Genomic DNA, 19,369 nt, shown 5'->3' with positions numbered 1-19,369 from the left:
CGACCCCTTCAATTTTTCCACATTTTGTTACGTTACAGCCTTATTCTAAAATTTATTAAATTGTTTTTTCCCTCTCATCAATCTACACATAATACCCCATAATGACAAAGCGAAAACAGGTTTTTAGAAATGTTTGCAAATGTATTAGAAATAAAAAACAGAAATATCTTATTTACATAAGTATTCAGACCATTTGCTATGAGACTCGAAATTGAGCTCAGGTGCATCCTGTTCCCATTTATCATCCTTGATGTTTCTACCTTGATTGGAGTCCACCTGTGGTAAATTCAATTGATTGGACATGATTTGGAAAGGCACAAGACCGTCTATATAAGGTCCCACAGTTGACAGTGCATGTCAGAGCAAAAACCAAGCCATGAGGTCGAAGGAATTGTCCGTAGAGCTCAGAGACAGGATTGTGTCGATGCACAGATATGGGAAAGACTACCACACATTTCTGCAGCATTGAAGGTCCCCAAGAACACAGTGGACTCCATCATTCTTAAATGGAAGAAGTTTGGAACCACCAAGACTCTTCCTAGAGCTGGCCGCCTGGCCAAACTGAGAAATCGGGAGAGAAGGGCCTTGGTCAGGGAGGTGACCAAGAACCCGATGGTCACTCTGACAGACCTCCAGAGTTCTTCTGTGGAGATGGGAAAACCTTCCAGAAGGATAACCATCTCTGCAGCACTCCACCAATCATCCCTTTATGGTAGAGTGGCCAGACGGAAGCCACTCCTCAGTAAAAGGCACATGACAGCCCGCTTGGAGTTTGCCAAAAGGCACCTAAAGGACTCTCAGACCATGAGAAACAAGATTCTCTGGTCTGATGAAACCAATATTGAACTCTTTGGCCTGAATGCCAAGCGTCACGTCTGGAGGAAACCTGGCACCATCCCTACAGTGAAGCATGGTGGTCGCAGCATCATGCTGTGGGGATGTTTTTCAGCGGCAGGGACTGGGAGACTAGTCAGGATCGAGGGAAAGATGAACGGAGCAAAGTACAGAGAGATCCTTGATGAAAACCTGCTCCAGAGTGCTCAGGACCACCTTCCACCAGGACAACAACCCTAAGCACAGAGCCAAGACAACACAGGAGTGGCTTCGGGACAAGTCTCTGAATGTCCTTGAGCGGCCCAGCCGGAGCCCGGACTTGAACCCGATCTAACATCTCTGGAGAGACCTGAAAATAGCTGTGCAGCGACGTTCCCCATCCAACCTGACAGAGCTTGAGAGGATCTGCAGAGAAGAGTGTGAGAAACTCCCCAAATAAAGGTGTGCCAAGCTTGTAGCGTCATACCCAAGAAGACTAGGCTGTAATGCTTCAACAAAGTACTGAGTAAAGGGTCTGAATACTTATGTAAATGTGATATTTCAGCTTTGTCATTATGGGGTATTGTGTGTAGAATGATGAGGGGAAAAAAACAATTTAATCAATTTTAGATTAAGGCTGTAACGTAACAAAATGTGGAAAAAGTCGAGGGGTCTGAATACTTTCTGAATGCACTGTATATCTAACCACATCACACCACACCCCGGCCACAGCCCTTAGTCACGGAGGTGGAGGTTCACACACCATGGAAGATGACGTGTTCACACGTTCTAATCAATTGGCTTGCTTCAGCTCTGTGCTGACCAACTGGGGCAACCTGTTGAATGTCAGTACACTCTTTGATTTGTTACTATACAAGGCCTTCTGGGATGTGTAGTTGGGTCAACAGTACCGGAAGGATGTTGTAGGTGAAATCAAGTCACTGAGAACAGGCTGTTCTTTAAAACATCAAAGGTTATATGTGGTGAGATAGACCGGTCCAGGAATAGATTCATAGGTAAGGGGGCAGCCTAATATAATTAAATATGAACATGAAGGTACACAGACCCAGAGAGAGGAGGCAGGCCGAACAGATGGACGGACGTGGCCGAAATGGAACAAAGCCGGAGTGTTTGTGCGCGTGGGTGGGCAGTGTGTGTGTGTGCGTCTGCGGGAACGCTGCTTGGCGCTGCGGTTAGGGGCGAGGAGGACTCGGAGGGCAGGGGTAACCTGAAGCCGGCACGGTGCTAGGATTACTGGACCGTCTCTATTTCCAGCGCTGCTGTCGTGTGATTCACACCGTGCGACAGCTGGGCCTGCAGCTGCCCCATATACAGTATGTAGAAGAGCGCCACAGCTGTGGAGTTGCCAGGACCACAGGAGCCAAGCTCATCCCTCACACGTAACCAGGGCTGCCTGGACCGACTCTGTTACACTGGCCCAAAGGACAGCACAGTGCAGAGTGGAGGGAGGAGGGGAAGAGAAATATACACTTGCTGTGCTTTTCCTCCACTTGATACTACCCTCCATCTTACTCTTCTCCCTCTAACACAAACACAGCTTCCGTCCCTCTCCCAAACACATATCACTGGGTCACATATGTGATTTCCTTCACTCTCCTTAATTCCATTGTTCATAACTTTCCCAAATCAGCTTCAGTCATTACTGTTCCAATGTTTCTGTAAAACTACTCTATTTCACAGTGGATTAGGTGAAACTGGTTCCATGGGTGTACTCTAGAGGCAGGTTTACAGCACTGAGCTCCTGGCCTTTGGAATATTCCCAGACATTACAGCATTCCTGTGCAGCACACACAACAAGGTCATTGTTTACCGCAGAACAACCTGTAACACTGCCTGGCCCTGGCTCCATAGAGACGCTCTGCGGCGACCCTGTCTCCACGGAAACGCCCCCTGATGTCTCCGCTGCTGGAGCAAGAGCAGAGCTGGGGCTGTTATAGGATGCCACTAGCTAGAATGTTACTGTGTACAGAATGGAAGAGGAAGAGCTGGGGGTGGACAGGTGGGGGTTCCAGTTAATGGAGGTTGTTTTTCAGCACATTTCTAACATACCCCACATAAAACATGAAATGATATAAACAGACTTTTTCCTTTTACTTATCATTTGCCTTTTGCTTGCCCTAGTATGAGTGGGTGACATTATGGTTATATAGTAATTCATGCTCTGGTTGGCTTTTGTGATGTTCGCTACTGTAGGCTATGCCCTAGATCAGGATGGTCCTCTAAGAGAGATGAATACAGTGAGGGAAAAAAGTATTTGATCCCCTGCTGATTTTGTACGTTTGCCCACTGACAAAGACATGATCTGTCAATAATTTTAATGGTAGGTTTATTTGAACAGTGAGAGACAGAATAACAACAAAAAAATCCAGAAAAACGCATGTCAAAAATGTTATAAATTGATTTGCATTTTAATGAGGGAAATAAGTATTTGACCCCCTCTCAATCAGAAAGATTTCTGGCTCCCAGGTGTCTTTTATACAGGTAACCAGCTGAGATTAGGAGCACACACTTAAAGGGAGTGCTCCTAATCTCAGTTTGTTACCTGAATAAAAGACACCTGTCCACAGAAGCAATCAATCAATCATATTCCAAACTCTCCACCATGGCCAAGACCAAAGAGCTCTCCAAGGATGTCAGGGACAAGATTGTAGACCTACACAAGGCTGGAATGGGCTACAAGACCATTGTCAAGCAGCTTGGTGAGAAGGTGACAACAGTTGGTGCGATTATTCTCAAATGGAAGAAACACAAAAGACCTGTCAACCTCCCTCGGCCTGGGGCTCCATGCAAGATCTCACCTCATGGAGTTGCAATGATCATGAGATCGGTGCGGAATCAGCCCAGAACTACACGGGAGGATCTTGTCAATGATCTCAAGGCAGCTGGGACCATAGTCACCAAGAAAACAATTGGTAACACACTACGCCGTGAAGGACTGAAATCCTGCAGCGCCCGCAAGGTCCCCCTGCTCAACAAAGCACATATGCAGGCCCGTCTGAAGTTTGCCAATGAACTTCTGAATGATTCAGAGGAGAACTGGGTGAAAGTGTTGTGGTCAGATGAGACCAAAATTGAGCTCTTTGGCATCAACTCAACTCGCCGTGTTTGGAGGAGGAGGAATGCTGCCTATGACCCCAAGAACACCATCCCCACCGTCAAACATGGAGGTGGAAACATTATGCTTTGGGGGTGTTTTTCTGCTAAGGGGACAGGACAACTTCACCGCATCAAAGGGACGATGGACGGCGCCATGTACCGTCAAATCTTGAGTGAGAACCTCCTTCCCTCAGCCAGGGCATTGAAAATGGGTCGTGGATGGGTATTCCAGCATGACAATGACCCAAAACACACGACCAAGGCAACAAAGGAGTGGCTCAAGAAGGAGCACATTAAGGTCCTGGAGTGGCCTAGCCAGTCTCCAGACCTTAATCCCATAGAAAATCTGTGGAGGGAGCTGAAGGGTCGAGTTGCCAAACGTCAGCCTCAAAACCTTAATGACTTGGAGAAGATCTGCAAAGAGGAGTGGAACAAAATCCCTCCTGAGATGTGTGCAAACCTGGTGGCCAACTACAAGAAACGTCTGACCTCTGATTGCCATCAAGTACTAAGTGAGGTTTTGCCATCAAGTACTAAGTCATGTTTTGTAGAGGGGTCAAATACTTATTTCCCTCATTAAAATGCAAATCAATTTATAACATTTTTGACATGCGTTTTTCTGGATTTTTTTGTTATTCTGTCTCTCACTGTTCAAATAAACCTACCATTAAAATTATAGACAGATCATGTCTTTGTCAGTGGGCAAACGTACAAAATCAGCAGGGGATCAAATACTTTTTTCCCTCACTGTATGAAGATGTCAGATGAAAGCGCCATTGGAGAATGTTACTGGGGAGAAGTGACGTGAGGACAACGTGCGTGGCCCTGGCTTTGCCCAGGTCAGGATAGGCATCCTGAATAGGGCTGTTCAGACTGTTGTGGCTTTTAAAGCAGGCCTTAAGACTTATCTTTATTGGCTGGCCTACCCTTCATCCTAGACTTTGATTGTTGCTTTTATGATATGGTTATATATATTTGCTTTGTTTGAAAAAAATAAAGATTCTTCTATTTTAACTTTTATTTGATGCACTGAGATTATTCTTGTATAATAAAAAGCACTTTACAAATGCAATCAATTGTTATTATTGTTATTATTATCCTGGACAGCAGTGGGCTTGAAGCCCCCTCAGTGCCAGGAGCAGCTGCAGCCAATGTGGACTTTTCTCCAGGGGTGGAAGCTCACGTTTCCCGAGGCACTGCCAACCCCCCCAGCAAATTCCAAATGGCGGCTAAAAACAACGAGCCAGCAACTGTGTCAACATGGGCACCCTTCTCCCGGAAAGAAATCCCATGGCAAGAGGCAAGGGGGCTATCACACACACACACACACACACACACACACACACACACACACACACACAATGCCCTATCGCGTTACACACACCACTCAAACACATGTCATACCTGCACGCAATGGGAAGCAGCCACACCCCTGTACACATGTCCTCTCAACCAACAAATATGGGCACAGCCTGCCCTGCCCTAGTCACACTGCAGACTCATTAGCTCCATGTCTTATACTGAAGATTAGACAGGCATTTAGGAACAGCTGTCCCAAAGCCACTCTTCCACATAGCTTGTATGCCTTAACAATCTGCCCGACAACAGACATTTATGATGTTGTGTGTAGTTGGATATATTCACTGCACCACAGTTCTTCTCTCCAAACAGTATTTAGTCTGTTAATTCATTCAGGTATTTACCAATTATGTGACTTTATTCTGTTCGGTTGATTTAAACTGAAATTTGAGACAGTATGCAAACAAATGTCAAAAGTCTGAACTATCAGGTCTTTTCACAACATCTAATTCAAAAAATGTTACATCTGAAGAGGAAGAAGGACACATGGGTTGGGCTCCAAAGGCTATATTGTTTATGACTAAAAATGATAAGATTTAATGACCCCAATATTGTGATTGGACAGTGAGAATACACTACCTCTGGGGCCAGGTACTCTGGCGTCCCACAGAAGGTCTTCATGGTGGCCCCGTCTGTGATCCCCTCCTTGCACAGTCCAAAGTCAGTGATCTTTATGTGTCCGTCTTTGTCCAGCATGAGATTTTCCAGCTGAGGGGAGGAGACAGAATTAGACAGGAAGTATCAGGAGGAGGGAGAGTGACTGTGTGAGGTGTGTGATTGAGGCCCAGCTGATTTGGCTTCAGCTCTGAGAGGCATGAGTTAGCGATGCATTGCCTTTTAATATCAGTGTCCTCTCAGTAAAAGTCACCTGGCAGCTGTAGCTCACACGTGGCCAGCAGCACCAGGCAGGCAGACCAGTCAGCACATCCTCCAATACTGCTACCCTGGCATTTTCAGGAGAACCTTAGCAGGTTTGGAGCCTGCCTCATAAACCCATGGGGAGATCAGAGACATGGGTATGAGGAGGGAGGGGGCCTATGCTGACCTGGCTGGTATAGTTTAATCAGCTGGAAGAAACAGGGCTACAGATGCCCCCCTCCCCTCCCTCTAAAAACAGTCATATAATACCTCTGCTCTTATGCTGCACCGGCATCTTCCTTCTGGTAGGAACAAATTACAGCTTTACAGAATAAGTTTGATGCCGGGGGTAAAAGATGACTGTCAATACGCTTACACACTCTCCAAAATAAAAATAAATCATTGTTGCTTATTTACATTAATGGTGAAAACAAAGATAAATAAACTAATCGTACATCTGTCCAGAAGGATATGGTGGTTATTCTACTCCTGCAATAAGGGGTGGTCTAGGCCTAGGTTTCCAGCTGCAGTGAGGCCTGAATCAGGGGGAGGCCGATCGATGCGCCCCTGGCTGCAGCATGCTGCTGCTGTGGACACTATTTATATTCCGGTCGGGAGACTGACTGTGTTCCCCCACCTTACCTTCAGGTCTCTGTAGACCACGTTCCTCTCAGCATGCAGGTAGTCCAGTGCTGACACGATCTCCGCCCCGTAGAACCGCGCCCGCTCCTCCGAGAACACCCGGTCCCGGGAAAGGTGGAAGAACAGCTAGAGGAGGGAGGAAGAGAGGGAAGGAGGGAGGGAGGGAGAGCAGAGACAGAGGGAACAGCTTTAGCGTACACAAAAGGAGAGGTGTGGGGCGTTATTGGCTACTACTAGCTAAATTGGATCTTGCGTGTCAGTTGTTATTGACTGTTTAAAAAGCTCACCTCTCCGCCGTTCGCATACTCCATGACGAAACACAACCGGTCATGGGTCTGGAAGGAGTATTTCAGGCCCTGGAGATATACACTAATAACTTTAACAACTGCAATCAATGAAAAAATAAGCTTGCCAATGCATGTTCTCCAAAATAAATCTAAGTCTTTGTTGATGTGATATTTGCCTTTGGGATATTGCTGTTGTGTGCCAACTGCTAGTCCCCATTCACCACAGTGGGGTGAACACAAGCAGCATGTGTTACTCCAGCCACTTAATGTGGAAGAGTTCGGCAGACGCTCTTATCCAGAGCTCGGCATCACAGACTTTGAGAAAGGTGGTTAACTGACAATGAGAGGTCTAGTGTCCTCAAAGGAGGCCAAGTCTATTGCTGTGTTTGTAAACATTGCTCAAACTCTCCCAACACAGATTCTGCATCTCCCCCTGAATGGAAGCTCCCTGGCTGAAGTGGAGTGGCTCCTCAGAGTCTTTGTGACCAGAGGAAAGTTTGGGTTAGGTATATGGAGTGGGTGGAGGGGTCTCTCACCGTCAAGAACGGATGCTTGGAATTCTGGAGCACTCGGTTTTCTGTGAGTGTGTGTGCCACTTCATCCTGAAAGAGATCACAAAGAGTGTTTGTGCAACTCCCACAATGGCTGCCGTTTAGGTATCCATGATCACCCCCATGCTCTCTCTCATTCTCATGCTTCCCATAACAGTCAGTGGCCTATACTCACTTTCGCTACGATTACTTCCTTCTTCAGGATTTTCATGGCATAGTAGCGTCCCGTGGCCTTCTCCTTCACCAGGATCACTTTGCCAAAAGTGCCTTTTCCTAGGAGTTTGAGGTATTCAAAGTCGTGCATAGTCTATGAGCGAGGGGAGAAAAAGCGCCACTGGGTTACAAAGAGTGGCTATAACAAATTCATGCTCTAACTAGTCAAGACATATCATCCCACTGACAACTACATGGAAGCATTTAAAGGTGCTATTTCATCCACTCCGCAATTTCCACTCATATGCTGCAGTGGATAATTTAACCTCTGACCCCCAGGGCTGGTGAGAATGTTGAAAACGGTTGCGTGGGGGACATCCAATCCGGTGCCCTTAGACCTTTGTTTCATGAGTTAAGAGCCCACGTGTGGTAATGAAACAGAGTGGACACGCTATCTGGTGCTAAGCCTCCCAGGGCTGATGTTGGGAAAGTGTCAGGGCGCCGGGTGAGCTGGGGTGAGGCAGGAAGGGCCGTGAGGAGCGGGGTGAGGCAGAAAGGGGCGGTGTGAGGGCAGGGACACACCACTTTGAGTCTGGGTTTGGTCAGGTACATCTCCATGTCCATTGGGTCTGGGGAGGAGTCCATCATCTCCTCCTCCTGTTTCTGTAGACCGTCTGCAACGGCCTCAATGGCCTTCGTCCATTCTTCCCTGAGAGAAGGAGAAAACAGACGAGTTAGAGAGAGAGAGAGAGAGAGAGAGAGAGAGAGAGTGAGTGAGCGTGAGAGAGCGAGATAGTGAGAGAGTGTGAAAGAGAGTGAGAGAGTATGAGAGAGTTAGAGAGAGAGTGAGTGAGCGAGAGAGAGAGAGTAAGAGAACGAGGGAGAGAGAGAGAGAGAGAGAGAGAGAGAGAGGGAGAGAGAGAGAGAGAGAGGGGAAGGGAAATTACAACACCTCATTTAACATGATGTAATTCAGCCCAATCATGTAATTGTCATCTTATCAACAGGAAGGCAATTTAGACTGTAGGGTCAGCCAACAGCCAGTGTACTGTGTGTGTGCACACGCTTGTGTGGTGTGTGTGTGTCTGACTGTGTGTATGTGTAAGGGAGGGGTAGCAGCTGAGCTTGCCTCTCCTCGGGGGTCTCCACGTGGAAGGTGCGCTCAATAACAGTGGTCCACTGCAGGCAACGGATGATGAATGTGTTGGGCTTGGGCCTCTCCGTCTTCATCAGCTGGCACTCTGGCCACATCCAGGGAGAGACGGGCCAGGAGGAGAGGAGAGACAGAGACCTGCAGTTACAGCCATTTATCTTTATCGCCACCCTAACAGACACTGCTGGGACTGCCACCATGCAGCCGTACACAGGGAACTGAACAGGTGCACTATGGGGGAAGGGTGGAGTAGGAAGCCCTGATCACAGATCTCTTCATACGGAATATTTTTTCCTCCAGATTTGGTCCATACATGGGACTGTGACATGGATAATGTGAAATCAGCAGACATTTCAATCAATTCCAGAAAATGTCAAATATATAATATGGGCCACAGACGACATTCACTTCAAAATAATCTGCTTGAATCAAAGTTACAATTCTTAGAGAGCAGCCAGTTTCCCAGCACAGCTCTTTCACATAGTCAACATACTGTGTGTGCCAAAAGGAAATATGGAGGAGTTTGTCAGGAAGTCTGTTAGATGGAGGATATGAGGCTGGGCCACCACTGAGCTCCAGCAGGGCCCTGTCAGTGTGGCTGTGTAACCCAGACCCACCACCCCCATCAGCAGCACCACACTCTGTCTGTGGGTCTACTGCACGTCTGCTCAGTGACAAACACAGTGACTCTCCCTCTCTGTACTGCTGATGGAGACAGAGCTACAGAGCAGCGCACAGATAAATAATTGAAATCAGCCGGTTAATAACCACTATAACTCAAGAGTGTCATGAGGAAACGTTTTGTTTAACAAACAGTATGATGTCTAATTACTCTGTTCAATCATCTGCAGAGCCTGTCCCAGCAACTTTCTGCCATCTAGGGTTGCTGTGCTCTACGGAGTCGCAGCAGAGCAGTCTCTTAGACAAGACTGGAATTCACACATAGCCAGGGAGAATACTGGGATAGTGTTACTACACCAGTCTATTCTGCTGTTTCTAACCACAACATTGTGGCTTTGAAGTGTACCAATTAAGGTAAGACATTGGCATAGGAGCTACTGAACAGAATATAATGTTTTTCTATTGGTGATTATGCGAAATACACTGAGTACACCAAACATTAGGAACACCTTTTGTCTTGCCCATTCACCCTCAATGGTACACAAACACAATTCATGTCTCAATTGTCTCAGGGCTTAAAAATCCTTCTTTAACCTGTCTCCTCCCCTTCATCTACACTGATCGAAGTGGATTTAACAAGTGACATCAATAAGGGATCATAGCTTTCACCTGGATTCACCTGGTCAGTCTAAAGTATGTCATGGAAAGAGCAGGTGTTCTTAATGTTTTGTACACTCAGTGTAAAGTGCTATATGATCTTAATGGGTGAGGTAATGTAGATAGTCATCTTGAAAGCGTAGATACTCACGTGCTACTGAGAAGTTATTTAAAGGTGTTTCAAGCGCGTCAACATCTTGTGGTCGTTCCTTGTAGCCAATGAATGTACCATCACTCTTGAGCAGAAAATACCTGGGCCTCCAGGTCTTAATGTACTCTCCTGCAAAGAGAGATGGAGAAAATGGAAAGCTCCTGTAAGTCGCTCTGGATAAGAGTGTCTGCTAAATGACTAAAATGTAAATGTAAATGTAATAATTGGTGACTATAATCCAATGTGCTGGTTTCACAAGGTTCCATTATTTAAATTGGTTATTTTTTTAGGATCCCATTTGCCTACGCCATGACGACAGCTATATTCTTCATGTTGATTGGTCTATGAAAATGTAGCTGTGCGGTTTTATGATTTATGATACACAAAGTCATTATTTTCAAGGAGCCATCCTTATTCAGTGGTGTGATCCATTTCCTGTGATCTAATTGCTATGCTGTTCACCAACGTTCCCTAAAATTACCATATTTTCACCCACTTTTCGCTATGGTAGGACAAAGCCAGGACAAATGGCTGTTTTAGCCAGAGTCAGGACCCTTGCCTCTGCCTCTTTTGTCCCATACACAGCTCCCATAGGGATCCATGTGTCTCCATCCCTTGCCCATCCCCTTCAATACAAGACACCCACAGACTAATCTCTCAAAGGCAACAAAACTCAATTTATTCTGTGGACGGTTCAGGAAACGTTGTGCCAGATGTTCCCGAAATCTGAAAAAAACGCTTACGCGCCATAAAAAGACAGCAGCACACATCGGAGAGGGGCTTGAATATCTATATAGGAAAAGTGTAATTTATTTTTAATTATGGGAGCTGGGTATTAACCCCATGCAGTGCCTGAGCAAGCTGTCCTTAATTGCCCCATTTCCTCTGATACAGAAGTCTGTGGGAAGAGGAGATCAGTCAATGCCGGCATCGTGCTCCTCCTCTCCCCGAGCATGGCACAGTTAGGCCACAGGCTCCAGTCTGAGGAAACGGATCCCAGACCTGTCTGTGACGAGGAACAGTCCCTAAATTACCTCTAGTCAACTCAACACAACTCATATAAACTCTTCTTAGAGAGAAGAGGCTATGTAGACCATCACTAAGTGGATTGTACGCCATATTCTAAAGTGTCACCTCAATGTGATGGTTAAACTGTCCGACTAGCGGAGTGCCACCTGAGAGGGGCTAGATGGCTCTGATTCACTCAAACACCAACCATTACACCAGTAACACACACACACACACACACACAGTGTGTAAAACACCTGCTTTACTGCAACTGGCGAGGTGGCGGCACAAAGAAACAGCACTAGAGAAAACATCTGCCTCAGAGCACTGTATACTTTGGATTTCAATCTGCAGCAGATGTCCAATATGTTATTACGGCTGTTGCCATTTTTCATCATGGCACGGGAGGAGGTTTTTCATCTCCAATCTGCTGGCTAAGTGTTTTTACACCAAACGCAGCTCATTTAGAAATTAGTTAGACTTTGTAAGCCTTCAGATTGCAATGCTTACTGCTTGCCTACAGAGCCGAGCACACGACATCCTCGTTGAAAAACACACGGTGTGATATAGTGTAAAAGCTCTGTGGATTTCCCCATGCCTGTTCAATATGCTGCAATTACAGTGATGAGTCATTTGTCTATTTTACACTACATGGCTCATGAATCAACATTCACAACACTAATCCACACACAGGTCCCCAGAGAATCTACATCATCAATGTGATTTACAACTATTGGTCAATGGCAGCTTCACACGACTGACTGAATTCCTCGTTACTTCAGCACAGTGGTGGGCATTGGTTAGGGGAAACAGAGATACTGTTATAAGGAGCAATATCATGGGTGAGAAGCCAACAGTTTCCAACACCTGGACCCACACAGACTCCATATCCAAGACCCCTTTCCAGACTTATCCTAAACCTGAGGTACATTATGTATAGAAGAACACCCTCTCAGACCTGGTCTCAGCTCCAGCCTTAAATCAAGGCCTCACTTCTGCCCCAATTGGTTTGTCAGTCTGTGGTGAGGTCTTGGCTGACCCATTTCCCACACCCCACCCTGGCTAGGCTCAGAGCCCCTGGCAGAGCAGGCTGGGGACAGTATGTGCACAATGCAGAGGGAGCATAATGAGCCCCTACCTCCAAGCACACGTCACCCCATCACAGTGGCATCAGAGGGAGGGTTAGCCTACACACTGGCAGGGCTCCACTCACCTCTTTAGGGAAGAATACAGAGTGATTCAGGAAGTAGGCCAGGTGCATGTTAGGTGTTTCCAACAATGACGCTAACTGGCTGAGTGATTACCTTAATTGTGTTGAGGACAAAAACTGGCATCTAGACCATGGTCCCAACACAGACACTGACAAGACGAGACAGATGTTTGTTTATGTGCACTGGTGTGTATGAAAGTACACTCAACAGTGTATATGTGTATGGTAGTATGTGTGAATGTACATTATATCTGACAACAGCAAGGCCTTGCCCCCCCCCCCCCAAGCACAGAGGGCCTGGATTTGGCCTGCCAGCCCCTCTGACGCACGATGCCCACCCAGGCTGGCATGAGTTGGTGTCCACCATGCCTTGTGTCTCTGCAGTGTGTTCCACGCACTGCAGAGACATTCCTCCACGCAAAGGTTGGCTCTGTCACATGGCTCTCAATGAGGTGACAATGAATACACACTGTACCCTGTCACAGTGTCACTACATAACAACAAAGCCTAGGGGACAGGCACTTAATGGTCATCATGCACTGTAATACAAATGGCATTGGTAAAGGACACTTTTAATAGTGCTTCCTTTCCTCTCAGAGACGCCAGCTTGTAAAGACCCGAGAGTAGAGAGTTCAGTGAACTGAACAAGGTCATCATGGTGGAATGTGACACCTAGGGTACAACTCTACCCTCCTACACCTCTCCACCTAACCCCACCCTGAGACTGACATTGGTGCAATTGGCAGAACAAAACTGTTTGTGTGCTTCTTTTGCGCTTCCAAATAAAACAGTGGTGAAGGCAATGGCTGTGAATGCTCATAAACCAAAGCCCTTAGGAGACATTGGCAGTATGCATGTTATCTATGAGATAGGTTATACTGAGAAGATGGTCTTTGGTCTGGCTGAAGATAGGACATCCTGACCAGCCATATGTGTCCTCATCCTGACTGGGGCCTGTGGAGTCATGTGACTGTAGAAATGTCTACATCCGTCTGTCTGTCTGCCCATTTCTGTTAACCTTTCCTTAGTCGGTTTTGTTTTCTGTAGAAACCACAGTCATGACCCTGATGTGTTTTCCATTTACAAGCAGTTCCCCTTTCCATTATCATCACTTCTACTTTTTACAATGACCTTTTTCTTAGACTAGACTTGAAATTGAAACTAAAAACCCAGCCCACTACTGTACTTTTCCACTTTGCTAATGCTATGTTGATGACATCCTACCGTGCTACTCCACAACTAGGAACTGAGGGCTTATGGGATATGAGGCTGAGGATGTGCAGACAACATTGGTTCCACATCATTTCAATGAAATTACATTGAACCAATGTGGAATAGACGTTGATTTGACGTCTGTGCACAGTGGGAGGGTATGCCAAGACTCATTCATAGACAAATTAAATGACTTATTATTAAATTAGAATTAATATTATAAATTAAGTATTTGTGTGCTTTTTGACACACTATATTCTGACAGATTGGACCAAATGGACATGTTGCAGAATAGAGAGTAAGAGAGAAGACAACATGCTGACTAAGAAAAGAAGGGACTCAGGGATAAAGGAGTCCCCTGCTATCAACTCTATCAATCTTCAATGTCTTTCAGCTGCAGTAAACTGGCCCATTTCATCTCATGAGAACGTTTTGATTGTAGAAAACAGGAAACAACCTGACAGACAGCCTGACAACACAGCGGATAAGATCAAGAACTGAACAGTCTTTGGGATGGGCAACTGACTACAGACTCATCCTTGAAACATATGCACAACAACAACAAACAGGATCCATTTCCAGACTGTTGGAGCCTGCTCTACATTTGTCCCAGAGGTCAGATAAAGTTCTAAGAGCAAAGGACATAGACTAGAGTAAAAACTATAAATGAATGAGATGAGGGTGAGGGAGTCTGACATAAGATGAGGGAGGAGAGAACCAGAAGGAAGAGGAGGGACTGTCAGTGACAAGGAGGGAGTGGTGTTCATAAAAAGGTAGCGAGACAGATTACTACATATGTTCACTACATAAGTGTCTGAGTGCATAAGTGAAGTGTATACGTGCATGTTTGTGTGTGTGTGTGAGTGTGTGTGTGTGTGTGTGTGGGGGGGGCATGCGAGGAGCTGTCAGGGGCTGATAGAGTGTCTTTACATGACAAACAGCTGCTGAGGCCTGGGATGCACGCTTGGTAAAGTGGAAAATAATGAACAGTGAGAATCTGCCAAACACAAGTGAATTCATCTTTATTTGCCAACTGCTGCATGGCCTGTGTGTGGACAACCACAATGTGCCAGTGCCACGCCCTCCACACACACACATGCTCTCTCATACACACACACACACACACACACTCAATGACTTACAGCTGCATAGAGGAACAACTGTCCAAATACTGTATATGTGCAGTTCCATGTAAAGGCCCCATGAGCACTAACATGTGAAGTTCATAGGAGAACATCAAATGTGGTGTCAAATGAAAGCTAAGAGTCTATGAGAAATTAAGGCATATATACATTTTTCTTCAATTCTTTCACCCAACATTTTGGAAAAGGGGTCTAGCAGAAAAAGTTTTAAAAGGTATTAGAAATACATCAAAATACAATAACATGTAAAGACCCCTGCCAACTAATATCAACATTTATATTTAACTTACAGAAATGACTTGCCTTCTGTAAGTTTAAGAAATATTGCCTAGTGTCGTGTCATTTTGTTCCCATAAAACAGCATATTTCTTGTGCAGTTTTTAGTGCAGTCTTCGTAATTTTATTTTTTTAATCATCACTGTATGTCTAATAAATCACTGTGTATGTGTGTGTGTTTATTTAATGAAAATAACTCCCAATTTTTTTAAATCATTCATTTACCGGAGCCTCCTTTGGTCCTTGAAATGCTCAGTCTGATCGTTTGGGCTTTGGAAACAAATTTGAAGATATTTACATACACAGCCCTGATAGGATGATCTAGAGCCCACCCCCTTACCCAGATGAACATTCATTGGTCTATTATAATCAGATCACATTGTGAGGTCATGATGTGGGCCAAAAATTCCATCCCACCTGAACAGGCTCTTACACAAAAAGGGCATTATCATCATTTTCAACATTTCAGTCCTATTTCAACCTCATAGTGTGGAAATATCTTTTTTTTTTTTTTTTTTTTTTTATAACACGTTTTTAACTGCACTTTGATATTTGGTATTTTATTAGGATCCCCATTAGCTGTTGCGAAAGCAGCAGCTACTCTTCCTGGGGCCCACACAAAACATGATACAATACAGAACATTAATAAACAAGAACAGCTCAGGTACAGAACTACATCTACATATCAATACATACACACAAAATATATTGGTCAAATAGGGGAGAGGCATTGTGCCATGAGATGTTGCACTGCCGCTAAGATATTTTCTAATTTCTCTCCCTCATGAGGAGGGAGGATAATCAAAGTTCACAGAAGAAACACGGGGGCCAGTATGAAAAATGTATGCACTCACTAACTGTAAGTCGCTCTGGATAAGAGCGTCTGCTAAATGACTAAAATGTAAATATAAATAAGTAAAGGTAGACCTACCAATTAGTTATTGTGTTTTTACTGATAACAATTTTGTTTATGATTTTTATGTGATTAAAATCGGGAACAGAATGACCAAAGAATCAGTAACAGTACGACTGGTCACTCCAAATCTGAACCAATCATAGATGTCTGTTTCACAAGTTTGGACAGCACAGTACAGTACAGCACAGCATAGTACAGTACAGTAAAGACAAGCAGAGGTCAGTACAATACAGTACAGTACTGTACAGTAGAGTTTAGTACAGTACCCCCCACTGGGCACATACGTCAATTCAACGTCTATTCCATGTTGGTTCAACATAATTTCATTGAAAAACGTTGATTCAACCAGTGTGCGCCCAGTGGGACTAGAGTAGAGTACAGTATAATTGACTGTATCGTACAGTGCATTCGGAAAGTTTTCAGACCCCTTGACGTTTTCCACATTTTATTACGTTACAGTCTTATTCTAAAATTGATTAAATATTGTTTTCCCTCATTTTTTTGTTTATGTTTTCCCTCATCAATCTACACACAATACCCCATAATGAAAAAGCAAACAGGTTTTTTGTCATTTTAGAAAATGTATTAATAATAAAAAACAGAAATAACTTATTTACATAAGTATTCATAAGTATTGCTATGACACACACACCTGTCTACATAAGGTCCCACAGTTGACATTGCATGTCAGAGCAAAAACCAAGCCATGTGGTCAAAGGAGTTGTCCGTAGAGCTCCGAGACAGGATTGTGTCGAGGCACAGATCTGGGGAAGGGTACCATAACATTTCTGCAGCATTGAAGGTCCCGAAGAACACATTCTAAAAATGGAAGAAGTTTGGAACCGCCAAGACTCTTCCTAGAGCTGGCCGCCCGGCCAAACTGAGCTATCGAGGGAGAAGGGCCTTGGTCAGGGAGGTGACCATGAACCCGATGGTCACTCTGACAGAGCTCCAGAGTTCCTCTGTGGAGATGGGAGAACCTTCCAGAAGGACAACCATCTCTGCAGCACTCCACCAATCAGGCCTTTATGGTAGAGTGGCCAGATGGAAGCCACTCCTCAGTAAAAGGCACATGACAGCCTGCTTGGAGTTTGCCAAAAGGCACCTAAAGGACTCCCAGACCATGAGAAACAAGAGTCGCTGGTCTGATGAATAAAGATTTAACTCTTTGGCCTGAATGCCAAGTGTCACGTCTGGAGGAAACCTAGCACCATCGCTATGGTGAAGCATGGTGGTGGCAGCATCATGCTGTGGGGATGTTTTTCAGCGGCAGGGACTGGGACACTAGTCAGGATCGTAACAAAATGTGGAAAAAGTCAAGGGGTCTGAATACTTTGTGAATGCACTGTACTGAATTATACTCTACTGTATTGTACTTTACTGTGATGCCCAAACCTGTGAAACATAGACGTCTATGATTGGTACAGATTTGGTCCGGACCGGACCAACCAAATTTGGTCTTGTTTGGAGTTGGAGCTCATTAAAATACAATATATTACAATTTTCCAGCTTTGTGTACCTATTCAGGATACATCACCATGAAGAGAATGACATTCGTAACTATGCATTTCTGTATAGTACAGATAAGGGACCAATGATGTAATTTTGTTACCATCATTCTGTTACTGGGTGTAAATCCACTTTACTTATTGTTGTTCAATTACATAAATAGATTTTTCTAAGTCAAGGTGTCATATCATAGCTGACACACAATTATTTCTGCAGACATCTTTGAATCTTAATTCGGTCACATAAAAAACTGATTAAACAGCATGAGCAGATTAGGAGCTCTACAAGGATGTCAGGGACAAGATTATAGACCTACACAAGGCTGGATTGGGCTACAAGACCATCGCCAAGCAGACAACAGTTGGTGCAATTATTCGCAAATGGAAGAAACACAAAAGAACTGTCAATCTCCCTCGGCCTGGGGCTCCATGCAAGATCTCACCTCGTGTAGTTGCATTGATCATGAGAACGGTGAGGAATCAGCCCAGAACTACACAGGAGGATCTTGTCAATGATCTCCAAGGCAGCTGGGACCATAGTCACCAAGAAAACAATTGGTAACACACTACGCCGTGAAGGACTGAAATCCTGCAGCGCCCGCAAGGTCCCCCTGCTCAAGAAAGCACATATACAGGCCCGTCTGAAGTTTGCCAATTAACATCTGAATGATTCAGAGGAGAACTGGGTGAAAGTGTTGTGGTCAGATGAGACCAAAATCGAGCTCTTTGGCATCAACTCAACTCGCCGTGTTTGGAGGAGGAGGAATACTGCCTATGACCCCAAGAACACCATCCCCACCGTCAAACATGGAGGTGGAAACATTATGCTTTGGGGGTGTTTTTCTGCTAAGGGGACAGGTCAACTTCACCGCATCAAAGGGACGATGGACGGGGCAATGTACCGTCAAATCTTGGGTGAGAACCTCCTTCCCTCAGCCAGGGCATTGAAAATGGGTCGTGGATGGGTATTCCAGCATGACAATGACCCAAAACACACGGCCAAGGCAACAAAGGAGTGGCTCAAGAAGAAGCACATTAAGGTCCTGGAGTGGCCTAGCCAGTCTCCAGACCTTAATCCCATAGAAAATATGTGGATGGAGCTGAAGGTTCGAGTTGCCTTAATGACTTGGAGAAGATCTGCAAAGAGGAGTGGGACAAAATCCCTCCTGAGATGTGTGCAAACCTGGTGGCCAACTACAAGAAACATCTGACCTCTGTGATTGCCAACAAGGGTTTTGCCACCAAGTACTAAGTCATGTTTTGCAGAGGGGTCAAATACTTATTTCCCTCATTAAAATGCATTATCAATTTATAACATTTTTGACAATTTTTTTGTTGTTATTCTGTCTCTCACTGTTCAAATAAACCTACCATTAAAATTATAGACTGATCATGTCTTTGTCAGTGGGCAAACATACAAAATCAGCAGGGGATCAAATACTTTTTTCCCCTCACTGTATGCATATCTGTATTCCCAGTCATGTGAAATGCATAGAATATGGCCTAATTATTTTATTTAAATTGACTGATTTCTTTATTTGAACTGTAACTCAGTAAAATCTTTGAACTTGTTGCATATTGCGTTTAGATTTTTGCTCAGAGGACATTTGCAAGTCAGCTTAGCTTAAGGAGGCCCAGGCAGTCAGTGTGTCATTGAAAAGAAGATTAAGGGGAAAATGTAAAAGGGAAAGCATGCAGTAGAGAGTGTCAGAGGTTAGCCTATGAGTCTGAGAAG

The 19,369-nt window shown here is 44.9% G+C and overlaps 1 protein-coding gene across 2 annotated transcripts in view; it reads right to left on the bottom strand.

Annotated features, from left to right (window-relative positions):
* The window catches only part of LOC121544961 (RAC-alpha serine/threonine-protein kinase), a 50,649-nt gene that overhangs the window by 8,021 nt on the left and 23,259 nt on the right, over positions 1-19,369 (bottom strand). For both annotated transcript variants that reach the window (XM_041855233.2, XM_041855234.2), the window contains exons 3-10: positions 10,363-10,491; positions 8,910-9,021; positions 8,363-8,489; positions 7,803-7,934; positions 7,613-7,678; positions 7,077-7,145; positions 6,790-6,915; positions 5,869-5,997 (exon numbers count right to left, since the gene is read on the bottom strand). In XM_041855233.2, coding sequence (XP_041711167.1) covers positions 5,869-5,997; positions 6,790-6,915; positions 7,077-7,145; positions 7,613-7,678; positions 7,803-7,934; positions 8,363-8,489; positions 8,910-9,021; positions 10,363-10,491 — 890 coding nt within the window. The remainder of the gene's footprint in view (positions 1-5,868; positions 5,998-6,789; positions 6,916-7,076; positions 7,146-7,612; positions 7,679-7,802; positions 7,935-8,362; positions 8,490-8,909; positions 9,022-10,362; positions 10,492-19,369) is intronic.

The sequence above is a fragment of the Coregonus clupeaformis genome, chromosome 29 (genome assembly GCF_020615455.1).
Source record: "Coregonus clupeaformis isolate EN_2021a chromosome 29, ASM2061545v1, whole genome shotgun sequence".
NCBI classification, from domain to species: Eukaryota; Metazoa; Chordata; class Actinopteri; order Salmoniformes; family Salmonidae; genus Coregonus; species Coregonus clupeaformis.
Note: the sequence above shows the minus strand (reverse complement) of the source record. Positions and strands in the feature narration are given on the sequence as shown.